Raw genomic sequence first — 12,913 nt, forward strand, 5'->3', positions numbered from 1 at the left:
TAAACAAATATGTAGGACTGCTTTTTTGCATTTACGCAATATCTCTAAAATCAGAAAGGTCTTGTCTCAGAGTGATGCTGAAAAACTAATTCATGCATTTATTTCCTCTAGGCTGGACTATTGTAATTCATTATTATCAGGTTGTCCTAAAAGTTCCCTAAAAAGCCTTCAGTTAATTCAAAATGCTGCAGCTAGAGTACTGACGGGGACTAGAAGGAGAGAGCATATCTCACCCATATTGGCCTCTCTTCATTGGCTTCCTGTTAATTCTAGAATAGAATTTAAAATTCTTCTTCTTACTTATAAGGTTTTGAATAATCAGGTCCCATCTTATCTTAGGGACCTCGTAGTACCATATCACCCCAATAGAGCGCTTCGCTCTCAGACTGCAGGCTTACTTGTAGTTCCTAGGGTTTTTAAGAGTAGAATGGGAGGCAGAGCCTTCAGCTTTCAGGCTCCTCTCCTGTGAAACCAGCTCCCAATTCTGATCAGGGAGACAGACACCCTCTCTACTTTTAAGATTAGGCTTAAAACTTTCCTTTTTGCTAAAGCTTATAGTTAGGGCTGGATCAGGTGACCCTGAACCATCCCTTAGTTTTGCTGCTATAGACGTAGACTGCTGGGGGGTTCTTTCTCTTTTTGCTCTGTATGCACCACTCTGCATTTAATCATTAGTGATCGATCTCTGCTCCCCTCCACAGCATGTCTTTTTCCTGGTTCTCTCCCTCAGCCCCAACCAGTCCCAGCAGAAGACTGCCCCTCCCTGAGCCTGGTTCTGCTGGAGGTTTCTTCCTGTTAAAAGGGAGTTTTTCCTTCCCACTGTAGCCAAGTGCTTGCTCACAGGGGGTCGTTTTGACCGAAGGGGTTTTACATAATTATTGTATGGCCTTGCCTTACAATATAAAGCGCCTTGATTGATTGATTGATTGATTGATATGTTTAAGTAGTCTTTCATTTTTTTTTAAGAAATTTTGTTTGTGAGCCTTGGGCACAGGATGTTTGAAGCTAATTGGGATTAAAGCCCCGTTTACACATAGACGGTAAGAGCTCCCGGAAGCGTCCCGGAAGAGTTTTTGGCCGTCTTAAGGATCACACGCCGTTGTTAACGCCGGCACTAGGGGGCGTGGCTTAGTTCTGGCTTTACCGGGAATCGTCGAAAAAATTATTCAACATGTCAAATAATTCCGGTAGCGCTCTCAGAGAATTCGCGTGATGACGGAGACAACGCAAACAACGGCGTTTGATACTTTTTAATCGCTGTGTCATCCTGCTCCTTCCTGTAGTGCCACAGTTAACACCGCCGTAATTGGCGGCCGGCGTTGTATCCCTAATCAACGGCATGTAAAACGGCGAAAGAGCCCACATCGGCGTCCTCAAAGGCGTTTTAACCGGTGACAGAGGCAGACAAAACGGCGGCGCTAGCGGACAGTACGTTGTTCTAAACGCCACCTCCCGGTTAACGGCGTTCCAAACGGCCGATAGGCGGCGGTCAATATAAAAACGCTAGCGCGCTGCATGCAGGCCTCTCACTCGCGGCCAGCTCCAGATATTTTTGCAGAGATGCTCCAGTATGCCTCCTAAAAGAAAATTGGCAGCGGCAAGGACTTACTAAGAGGTCTGGTTCAGAAGCAGAGGAGAGGCCTGTGGTGGAGACGAGCAACACGTTGAGGAGGGGAAAAGGAAGAAGAATAAAAGGCTGAGAGATGAGCTGAGAGATGATCTCCCTCCCCCTGCAGTGACAGCTGCTTCAGCCTATTATACTCTGGGGGCAGTGCCTATATGCAAAAGTTCCTGGAGTAACGCAGGATTTGCCTGGATAAATCCAGCGGTACACAGGGCATTATCGGCGGCAGCAGAACACCGCCGTTCTCATGCGCGTCTTAACCTGCGATTGTAAAGGATAGAACTGAGTATTAACCCCGTTGCCTGACGTGTGCCAGATGCTACGGCGTTAAAACGCCGCTTTATTCGGCGGATTTAGCTGCGTTTTATCCGTGCATTTGCGGCTAGTACGGTGCTCAAAACGCCAGCGAAATGCTCCACCCCTTTCCACCGCAAAAACAGCCGGAACTACCGCGAACTTCGGTCTACGTACTGCCCGCCGACAAAACCGTCTATGTGTAACCTGGGCTTAAGGTGTGGATCTGCCCTCCCCCTTTTTTTTAAACGTTGCATCCTTGAGGAGGATCTCAACAGCTGGAAAAGCCCAAGGGACACGCCCACATACCACTTAGCAAATACTAGCTGGCTACGTGCAGGAGAGGATGGACCAGTGTTCTGCCTGGTAGGTGCTAATTGGGACTTGATGCCGTTTCATACCGTGTTGGCATACTCCCTGAATTGACATTTTTGACATTGCAGGTTTGGGGAGTTTAACTTTACTTTTCTCCATTTCTCAAAGCCAGGGATTGTTAATGAACGTGTGAACCTTGTCATAGTGTTTGTAGATCAGTCGTACTGTTTGTAGATTGATGAACATGTAACTTGGGATGTCGGGCAATTAAATTTATTCACTGGCTGTTTGGCAGCAAATTGGTTTAGAAACACGGAATTAAAATGTGTGGAAGAAATATGAGAAATAACTAGCAAACCATTTTGTCATACCTTTTTTTTATGTGTTTGTGTAAATTATCAAGTCATGTATACATCAGTGTTGCATTCATTTGAACTACATCCAGAAATGGACATTTATCTTGTGCCTGTATGCTGCAGGAATTCTGCAAAAACAGTTGGCAGAAACATATTTAAATTCTGATTCGGATGCTGCTCTGGACTGTCAAGTTTGACTGAAGTATGAGCTCTTAGTGCCCTCTAGCTTCTACTGTAATATCTTGTTGCATCAATTATTTCAACTAACAATTATCTCCAAGTATGTATCACATGCACTTCTTGGTCTGGGGATGCAGGTCAGTCCCTCCCCAAAACCATCATCTCATCTACCATTTTTTTTCTCTTATGTCTGTGAATACTTGGCAAAATAAACTAAAATTGTGAGTTTTGGCTTTGAGAACCTGAAAAGAAATGTTGTCAGGATCCAGCTGTAAGCACTTAGAAAATAAGACACCTCTAATGTTTTAATAGAGACATGTTGAAGGGACTTATGGGCACAAGGTGTTCTACTGTTGGCGCGCGGGCTGTTCTGTCATCGTCCATTTCATCACACAGTACCCGCAGAGCCACAAAAAACAACTTGAATGTGCATTTAATAAAGAATAAACTTGTACTCAAGTTCCACTCCCAACACTTTTAAAAACAGGTCTTGTGCTGCCAGTCGTTCCCCCCCACTTCAGTGGCATAACGGAGTCCTGACACATACTTCCTGTGTGTTCTCAGGTATCTGAACCACGTGCGGGCTGCCATGCCACAGGACACAGCTGGAGGATACACCTCATCGTTGGCATGTCATCGTGCCCTCCAGGACGCTTTCAGTGGTCTGTTCTATCTGAAAGGCTGAACCCATCCAGCACAAATGTGAACTGAATAGACTGCAGATACCCCACTTCTCCTACTATATGGATGGACAAAAGCCGCTGTTGTATGGTGGGTACTGTGCTAACTTGTTTTGGTTCAAAACATTGTTTTTTTATATTTTGCTTTTTTTTTTTATTTAAATAAATCACAATGAACACTGAGTTTGTCCATTATTTGAAAATACTTGCATAAGATGTGACATGTTGTAGAGCAGGTAGCTCAGCGGGATAGAATTTGGGCTACTACTATACAGGCCTGGGTTCCAGTGGTGGGCACAGCTCAATTAAAATTTAGCTTTGATAACTGTTAATTTCCAAACTGAAAAGTTAACCACGATAAACTGATAAAAATATTTGGCTGAAGTTGCTTTTTGTTGTTATTTTTTTTAACAGTGTAATCCTCAAAAACAGACCTCAAAAGGTTCAGCATGCCAAGATCAGATGATCAAGATGTGCATAAGTAATAAAATGAACAAATTAAACAGTTTACAGATAACATACCATTTATTCACGGTACATAATGCATTAGGCGAATAAGAAATATAAAATGAGCAACCAGAGATTTCTGATGTCTGCGAATCCTCATCCAGATCACCTCCAAAATGTAGTGGAGTCTTCCATGCCCTAATATCTATCTGTGGTGCAAATTTGGTGAGAATCCATGAAGTAGTTTTCACGTAATCCTTCAAAGCCTATATAAAGTGAAATCTTGATCCAGAATCCGGATCCGGTGTCGCCAACCTTATAGACCCCTAAAAATCGGTCCGCTTCTTGCATCTGCGCATGCGTCATTAGCCGCAGTTCATGGATTAAAACCTTGTTTCTGCTTAAAACTGCAGAGATAGTCATCATCTATCTCAGCAACAAATATCTGAAGCTTTTGTACAACAATCATTTCCACATAAATTCAGCATTATTTCATCATGAAAGGCGGCGGAAGCTATCAGAACTCCGCTGCTAAACGAGCTGCTAACTACTGCGTTCACTGCACATCGGCCATTTCAAAGCGTCACGGAATTTCGCCGAGTTTCTGCTTAAAACTGAACTAGAATGATTGTCATCTGATGGTTAATAATCACATTCATCCATTTGATCGCTTTGGGTGACGAGACTCTCTTAGACGAGTGGCAGAGCTTTGAAATGACACATGCACAGATGCAAAAGGCGGAATGAATTTTAGGGGCGGACCGTTCGGTCTGCGACACTGGATTACCTCCAAAACGTAATGGACTCTTCCATGGCCTAATTTGTGTCTGTGTTGAAAATTTCATCAAAATCTGTGCAGTAGTTTTGACGTAATCCTGCTAACAGTAATCCTTCAAAACCTATATAAAGTAAACTTGATCCAGATCCAGATCACCTCCAAAGTTTAATGGAGTCTTCCTTGGTCTAATATCTATCTTTGGTGAAAATTTCTTCAAAATCCATGCAGTAGTTTTAATGTAATCTTGCTAAAAGTCAGACAGAAAGACAAATAAATAAATGCAGATTTAAAAAAAAAAAGAAAAAAAGTGGAAAGTAATTTTAGTATAATTAATGCATTTATTCTTTTTTGACCTCTTGCTCCTCCATCTCCTTGAGGTGATGCTCGTTGTCTTTGCACGATGTGTCCATCTAACTAATTGGATTAGTGCATAAGGTTCAACAGGAACAAACGTATGATTTTAGAATTTACAAACATTTTTAACCGTTAAACTATTAATTAAAAATAAATAAAAAAATTGAGGTGACTTAAAGTTAGCATAAGTAAGCTTTGTGTAAGTTAAATGATCCAGTAATGGTTTTTAAAGTTAGCTGAAACACTAATCCGCTAACAATAGCAACAACAACAGTTAGCTTTGCTAATTAGCTGTCAGCTGAACTGTGCCTACCACTGCCGAGTTTGATTCCCGGTCACACATACAGGCCGTCTCTGTCCTTGGACAAGATGCTTCATCTGCAAAGCCCCAGTTCACCGAGCTGTAAGTGGGTACCGGCCTTGGTTGGGGAAGTGGCCTGCATCAGACTGGTGTCCCATCCAGGAGAAGTCGTAGAATCTCAGGTCCAATGGGTCCCGGGGCCGACACAGGACTTAGTTACAGAAGATGTCAAACTTTACATAACAGTTTTATTACATTCCCACAAGAGTCATTTATTGAACTAAAGCTGTATGAGTTTTGGAGAGTTACAGGACACAGCCTTCTGGAGTAAAAGCAAATTCAGTTTGTAAAAATAACTAATAATAATAAAAAACATCCCAACTCATATCATTCCTACCATTTCTTATGTTCAATCAGTCTCTTCACACTTCTGTTTCTTCGGCTTTGGTTCTTCAGAAGGTTCTGTGGGCAGACGATGTTGAAGAAATGTTTGCATTACTTTTAATAAAAAGTATCAGTTTACAGCTGTTTTTTCCCCCCCACTTCCATTATGAACGGTTTCTCACCTGGGTGCTGTTGGCCACTGCTGAACAAGACCTCCTTAGGAAGTGTGAATCTCACACACATCATATCTTTGTTGGGTGCCACTTCACGCACAAAATCCACTTTGCACCGACCCTCCAGGGAGAATCCGAGGCTCCTGGATGCCCTTTCTACCACACTGTTCTCAGGGTCACCATCTTTTGAGAATCCGTAGCAGTGTACTGTAGGAAGCTTCTCCCAAGGGGACTCCTGGTGCAGGAGGCCTCGGAATGCATCCAGAAACTCCAGAGCCAAAGCAGGCAGGTTCATTATCACATGAACGCTGGCTTGTTCTTTCAGCAGGGCGGGTAGTTGCTCCTTCATGGGTCCCCAGATGAAGTCCCGGCCGTCCAGGTTGAAAGTTCTCACTTTGCTGTCCACTTTGTTGAGTTTGCAGTTGTGCTGTAGCCAGCGGTAGGACTCCGGGTTGAGATCGTTGGCCATCACTTTGGCACCCTTTCGGGCAGCTGGGATGGTAAAGGGTCCAACGCCAGCAAAAACATCCATGACAGTGTCACCACGTTTAAGAAGCTGCACCACACGCTGGTGCTCCGTGCTCAACCGGGGGTTCCAGTACACGCGAGAAAAGTCAAACTCGTATGTCATCCCATTTTCTTTCACCTTCGACACACACACACACAAAATTTTCTTTGCTCATGTTTTATATGTGCAACATTAAAACCACCATCTTCATCTACACTCAACAAAAATATAAATGCAACACTTTTGGTTTTGCTCCCATTTTGTATGAGATGAACTCAAAGATCTAAAACTTTTTCCACATATACAATATCACCATTTCCCTCAAATATTGTTCACAAACCAGTCTAAATCTGTGATAATGAGCACTTCTCCTTTGCTGAGATAATCCATCCCACCTCACAGGTGTGCCATATCAAGATGCTGATTAGACACCATGATTAGTGCACAGGTGTGCCTTAGACTGCCCACAATAAAAGGCCACTCTGAAAGGTGCAGTTCTGTTTTATTGGGGGGGATACCAGTCAGTATCTGGTGTGACCACCATTTGCCTCATGCAGTGCAACACATCTCCTTCGCATAGAGTTGATCAGGTTGTCAATTGTGGCCTGTGGAATGTTGGTCCACTCCTCTTCAATGGCTGTGTGAAGTTGCTGGATATTGGCAGGAACTGGTACACGCTGTCGTATACGCCGGTCCAGAGCATCCCAAACATGATCAATGGGTGACATGTCCGGTGAGTATGCCGGCCATGCAAGAACTGGGACATTTTCAGCTTCCAAGAATTGTGTACAGATCCTTACAACATGGGGCCGTGCATTATCCTGCTGCAACATGAGGTGATGTTCTTGGATGTATGGCACAACAATGGGCCTCAGGATCTCATCACGGTATCTCTGTGCATTCAAAATGCCATCAATAAAATGCACCTGTGTTCTTCGTCCATAACAGACACCTGCCCATACCATAACCCCACTGCCACCATGGGCCACTCGATCCACAACATTGACATCAGAAAACCGCTCACCCACACGACGCCACACACGCTGTCTGCCATCTGCCTTGGACAGTGTGAACCGGGATTCATCCGTGAAGAGAACACCTCTCCAACGTGCTAAACACCAGCGAATGTGAGCATCTGCCCACTCAAGTCGGTTACAACGACGAACTGAAGTCAGGTCGAGACCCCGATGAGGACGACAAGCATGCAGATGAGCTTCCCTGAGACGGTTTCTGACAGTTTGTGCAGAAATTCTTTGGTTATGCAAACCGATTGTTTCAGCAGCTCTGGTTGACATTCCTGCTGTCAGCATGCCAATTGCACGCTCCCTCAAATCTTGCGACATCTGTGGCATTGTGCTGTGTGATAAAACTGCACCTTTCAGAGTGGCCTTTTATTGTGGGCAGTCTAAGGCACACCTGTGCACTAATCATGGTGTCTAATCAGCATCTTGATATAGCACACCTGTGAGGTGGGATGGATTATCTCAGCAAAGGAGAAGTGCTCACTATCACAGAGTTAGACTGGTTTGTGAACAATATTTGAGGGAAATGGTGATATTGTGTATGTAGAAAAAGTTTTAGATCTTTGAGTTCATCTCATACAAAATGGGAGCAAAACCAAAAGTGTTGCGTTTATATTTTTGTTGAGTGTACTTATCCAGGATCGGGTTGTGGTGACAATTAAAACCATATAAATTAAAATTTATGGTTGGACTTACTTTGGAGACCATGTTCTCCTCACCAGCTAGCACCTCCATCTTAAAGTTCCGGTAGGTGGAGTCAATTATATCTGTCTTATTGACCACACAGGAAATTCCAGGATTTTTATCCATGATAACCTGACCTGTAATGGAAACAACAGCAGCTACGGCCATCAGGACTTACAGATCCTCTCCGCTGGCGGATCACTTCCCAGCTTTTGAAATCTCACAGTAGATCTGAGAAAACTTGGTTTTCTGCTGAACCAGATCATTTTGAAGAATTTGGCATAATTAAGTAAGGGGATATTCTCTCATCTCGGATTTAGAACAAATTTGTACTGAAGTTACGCTTTAAGGAATGATTAAGAATATTGTGAAATGGAAGCTAATATGTTTTAAAGGCCCAAGCATCCAGTTTGAGTTCTTGTCCTTGTTAAAGCCAGTAGAGGACAGAGTCCTGCTGATATGTTCACATTTGTAAATTTTCCAGATATCCCACCAGACAGCACCATAACAAAATAAACATTTCTTCCTATAAGGAGCTAGTTACTCACCGTGGAGGTTATTCACTAGCTTACAACTACGATCCTGCACTGTAATAATTCATTCATTCAGTGAATGCTCCAAACGGTCACTGGATTCAACTTATTGAATATGAGTGTGCTATTTTCTGCTTTATAATACTCTAAACTGAGTATCTTTGCACTTTGAAGGCTATCCAAGTTTTTTTTTTAAAGGTTGAAAGCCATCAATGACCCAATATCATATACAGTTGTTAGTGCATCAGTATGGGCATCCGGTGTGCCAAATCAACATGTGGATCCGTGGAGGATCTGCTGTAGTGACCCACAAACTATATACTTTTCTTTTGACTGGAGCAGCCAAAAGAAAGGGGAGGGCTCATATCCTGATAGACAAAAACTGATTCAATTTTCAAGGTCAAGGGTCTAGTCAGGAAACATCCCTATCCTTTAACACTGAATAAGTATTCATAACTCTTTCATATTTGATAGTGTTATGTAGGATGGGGTATCCTTTATTGACTGACAAAGTTTGATCCGGATCTGATCCAGAGTACAGGTTTTGTGGCCATTTAAATTTAGCATTGAAAACCCCATTTAATGTATATTTTACATTATATCTTAATCAAATGTACCCCAGTCACTCTCATATTTGAAAGTGAGGTGCAGACTGGCACTCACTATCACCTTACAAAGTTTGATTCGGATTGTGGATTTTGTGGACATTTGAATTTACGATAGCATTGAAAGCCCATTTTGTGTACACTTTGCATTATGTCTCAATCAGAAGTGCCTCAGCTACTCTCATTTGTAACACTGAGATGCAAACTGGCACTCTTAATGAAAAGACTAAGTTTGATCCGCACCTGATCCATATTGCGGATTTAGTGGATATTTGATTTTAACATTGAAGAGCCCTTTTGATTTATATTTACAGATGCACCTGTAGTCATTATGATACACTAAAATGAAGTCATGTTTTTCGTTGGTCAAATGACCTTTGACTTTGGGGTCACCTTGAAACATTAAACTCAAGGTCATAGTTATTTAGCTTGAACAGTTCGGCTTTAGACAGAACTGGTTGAAGTCTCAGGGCTGCACAGAACCAATTATTACGGTATTACTAAACCTCAAAGAATTAAACTATGCATTTGTGTTGAACATTTAAGATGGCATTGTTGCAATAAATTTCTCCTCCACGTTCTGTTGCACCTTCTGTTTCTCACCTATGAGGTTTTTGTATGGGAGCTGGTGTTCTCGGAGGTTCATGTGTGCGATGTGTCCCACTCGGCTGAACCCGGAGGTGACCTCGCCCTCAGGAAGCACAGCCCACAGCACTTCATCAGTATTCAGGTTGTCGTAGGTTAGCTGCAGCTCATAGTTTCGAAGCTCCTCAGCGACACCACATGACCTCAGGGCCTCAGCTTCAGCTTCACTAAAAGAGCTTGGTGACGTCACTTTGTAAGGGTCCAGCAGGATCAAACGGAACTCACTACTCTCTGCATCCTCGACCACTCTGGGTGTTTTTGACCGTTGCATGGTTGAAGTTTTCAGGCTCTTAATTAATTTGTGTATGACCCTCGTGGGCACCCGTAATGCTGGGACTGTAATTGTCTTTCTAAAGGCCTCTCGGTTCAGGGATTTCATCCCCCGGACTTCTGGAGGTGGCCGGAACAGTTCAGGCACCATAATCGGCATCACAGTAGAGCCCGTACTGGCTAGTTGCAAACCTGCAGAGCAAAACCTTCGGAGCACAGAGGAAGTTTTCACGTTGCTTTCAATTTGCCAAGATGTGAATGATGTACTGAAGAACCTGCAATGACAACATTCAGCTGTTACTGTAAACACCACCCAAGAGGTACTGCTTTGGACGTCTGGTACATCTGACAGGTTTTGTATACATCTATGTATAAAAGCTGTCTTTAATGTCTTCACACACACACACATTTACATCTAAATTGGCAGACCAAGATGCCTACAAACTGAAGGGCCAGTGGGTTCAAACCCTATTTATGGTTGTGTTAAAACCTTCCTTGAACAAGATGTTAAGCCCTTAAACTGCACAACCTTGGGGCACACTGCTCACAAACATGGGATTAAGATGTCAAGAAAGAAGTGTTTTTGTAAGAAGCAAAGCTAAAATTTGCAAAGAATTATTTTCCCACAACAAGCTATAACAATTTATTCCTGTTTGTTAAAAAGCTTTTTAAAGTGTGTCCAAATGTTTGACTGGTAGTGTATGCTGAAGGAGCATAATAGGTGACTTCATCAACCTGATTTTCTTATTACGGTAATTTAAAATAAGCCACTATACATATTAATAAAATCATGTGATATGGCATCAAATCCTGCTTAATTTATTTTACCTGTGTAATCTACAGACAATCAACATACATGCTCGTGCACGTATGATTTTCATAACTTCACAGGGATGCACATTTGTTACCCATGAAACAGATGCTAGTCTTGAGCATGTCTTGGAGTTTGCCGTCACTAATTTGCAGCACAGATGAAAAGTTTTGGTATCAAGCACAAGCCTCGCATTCTATCCATCTGTTAGATATCTGTGCTAATTCCTTATTTTATGTTATGATGGACACTGTCTGAGAGGGGTCCAGGCCTGGTTTTTATCATGACCTTTAAGAAACTCAAAATGAGGAAAATAATGGTTTGGTTCTTGGAAAGGGCAGTAAATTACATAAAAACTGGGAGAAATTGCACATCGAATGACTTCATCCTCATTGTGTGTTGTTTTAATTGGATGAGTTAAAAGAAGATGATAGTATGTACTGTTTTTGAGTTTTACTGCCTACACAAGGTGTCTGACTAGAATGGACTAACTCACTCACCCACTCATCTACATTTTCGCTGTTACCAGCACAGGGAAAAGTCAGTTAAATATCCATTTTCCATAACAGAAAGGGAAATCAGCATTTCAAATGACAAATCCTACACATGCATGTTGTTAATGTGCTTTTGACACAACCCAGTACACACACACCTGAAATGGCAAACTAGCTTATTACAAACATTTGAAGTATAGGGTGTATTCTACATGTAATATTGTTTCAGTTGTGAACCGTTTGATACCTTATTATTTTCTATTTGGAAGTAAATTTTAAAAAAAAAAAGAAGTGCCTAAAACCTTTGCACGGCAGCGTATGTGGTCCAGTCTGTGCACAGCGTCATATTAAGGAAACATTTTAACAGCTTACAAATGCAAACGTTGAGTAAGTAAGTCATATGAAACTAGAATCGATGTTAAATTCTACAAAAGTTACACCTCACCTGAACATCCTCCATGCACGTAGTCACGCTTGGAATGCGTCATCAATGAATCGATTTCTGATTGGATAAACCGCCTCTGACGTAAGGAATGCGACGGCACATGACGTGATCAACAACACCAGCTGACAGGAGCCTTTAAAGAGATTTTTTGGAGACGTCGTCCTGACTTCACTCAAACATTTCAGCGTGTTGTTTGTTGTGTGGCAGTAGATCGAGCGTGGAGTGAAAAAATGAGTGTAAATTCTGTTCAGCATGAACGCACCGCCGATAACACGGAAGACAACGAAACGGCTCCATTATTAGCAGTAAGTATCAAAAAACATTTCGTTATTAACAACAGCACAGTTTCGTTATTAACAGCTGTAACTAAGTATCGAAAACTGTTTCCGCATTATCAACTTTAATTATTAATAGCTGCTTTGTTATTACCAACTGTGTTTTGATGACAATTTTGTTGTCGACTGTTACTTTTGTTATTACTAAGTTTTAATAACTGCTTTATTATTAACAACTAAGTTTTAATAACTTTTGTTATTGCCATTATTAATTTTGCTATTACTACGTTTTAATGACTGCTTTGTTATTAACAACTAAAGTATTTAAAACTGCCCCCTATAATATGTAACTATCAATAACTGCTTTGTTATTAACACATTTTAGTGTCAACCGGGATCCTTATTAACAACTGTAAGGTTTAATAAATATTCTGTTATTAACAACTGTAAGTTTTAATAACTGTTTAGTTATCACTAACTGTTTTAATAACTGCTTTGTTATTGCTAAGTGTAACTGTTTTGTTCTTACTAAGTTTTAATAACTAGTTTGTTATTAACAACTAACTTTTGATAACTTTTATTACCATTACTACTTTTGCTATTACTAACTTTTAATACCTGCTTTGTTATTAACAACTAAGTTTTAATAACTTTTGTTATTGCCATTATTAATTTTGCTATTACTACGTTTTAATGACTGCTTTGTTATTAACAACTAAAGTATTTAAAACTGCC

The 12,913-nt window shown here is 41.5% G+C and overlaps 3 protein-coding genes across 5 annotated transcripts in view; 2 read left to right on the top strand and 1 right to left on the bottom strand.

Moving 5' to 3' along the window:
- The window catches only part of LOC117531951 (CDK-activating kinase assembly factor MAT1-like), a 117,779-nt gene extending 114,166 nt beyond the window's left edge, over positions 1 to 3,613 (top strand). Inside the window, exon 9 of the mRNA XM_034195139.1 lies at positions 3,334 to 3,613. Within this exon, the coding sequence (XP_034051030.1) occupies positions 3,334 to 3,454 (121 nt within the window). The 3' untranslated portion in view covers positions 3,455 to 3,613. The remainder of the gene's footprint in view (positions 1 to 3,333) is intronic.
- trmt5 (tRNA methyltransferase 5) lies at positions 3,275 to 11,947 on the bottom strand. 2 transcript variants are annotated; one of them, XM_034195355.1, is made up of 6 exons: positions 11,904 to 11,947; positions 9,842 to 10,428; positions 8,113 to 8,237; positions 5,896 to 6,532; positions 5,727 to 5,791; positions 3,275 to 3,442 (listed from the first exon to the last, which is right to left on the bottom strand). In XM_034195355.1, exons 1-5 carry the CDS (start codon positions 11,909 to 11,911, stop codon positions 5,739 to 5,741), a joined length of 1,410 nt encoding a protein of 469 aa, XP_034051246.1. In that variant the 5' UTR covers positions 11,912 to 11,947; the 3' UTR covers positions 3,275 to 3,442; positions 5,727 to 5,738. The 2 variants fall into 2 exon arrangements, with proteins under 2 accessions (XP_034051246.1, XP_034051247.1); XM_034195356.1 differs by lacking the exon at positions 3,275 to 3,442 and adding an exon at positions 4,968 to 5,540.
- Positions 11,948 to 11,992: 45 nt separating this feature from the next.
- Positions 11,993 to 12,913, top strand: part of slc38a6 (solute carrier family 38 member 6) — a 31,674-nt gene continuing 30,753 nt past the window's right edge. For both annotated transcript variants that reach the window (XM_034195358.1, XM_034195357.1), the window contains exon 1: positions 11,993 to 12,208. In XM_034195358.1, coding sequence (XP_034051249.1) covers positions 12,134 to 12,208 — 75 coding nt within the window. In that variant the 5' untranslated portion in view covers positions 11,993 to 12,133. The remainder of the gene's footprint in view (positions 12,209 to 12,913) is intronic.

This window comes from Thalassophryne amazonica, chromosome 19 (genome assembly GCF_902500255.1).
Source record: "Thalassophryne amazonica chromosome 19, fThaAma1.1, whole genome shotgun sequence".
Classification (NCBI taxonomy): Eukaryota; Metazoa; Chordata; class Actinopteri; order Batrachoidiformes; family Batrachoididae; genus Thalassophryne; species Thalassophryne amazonica.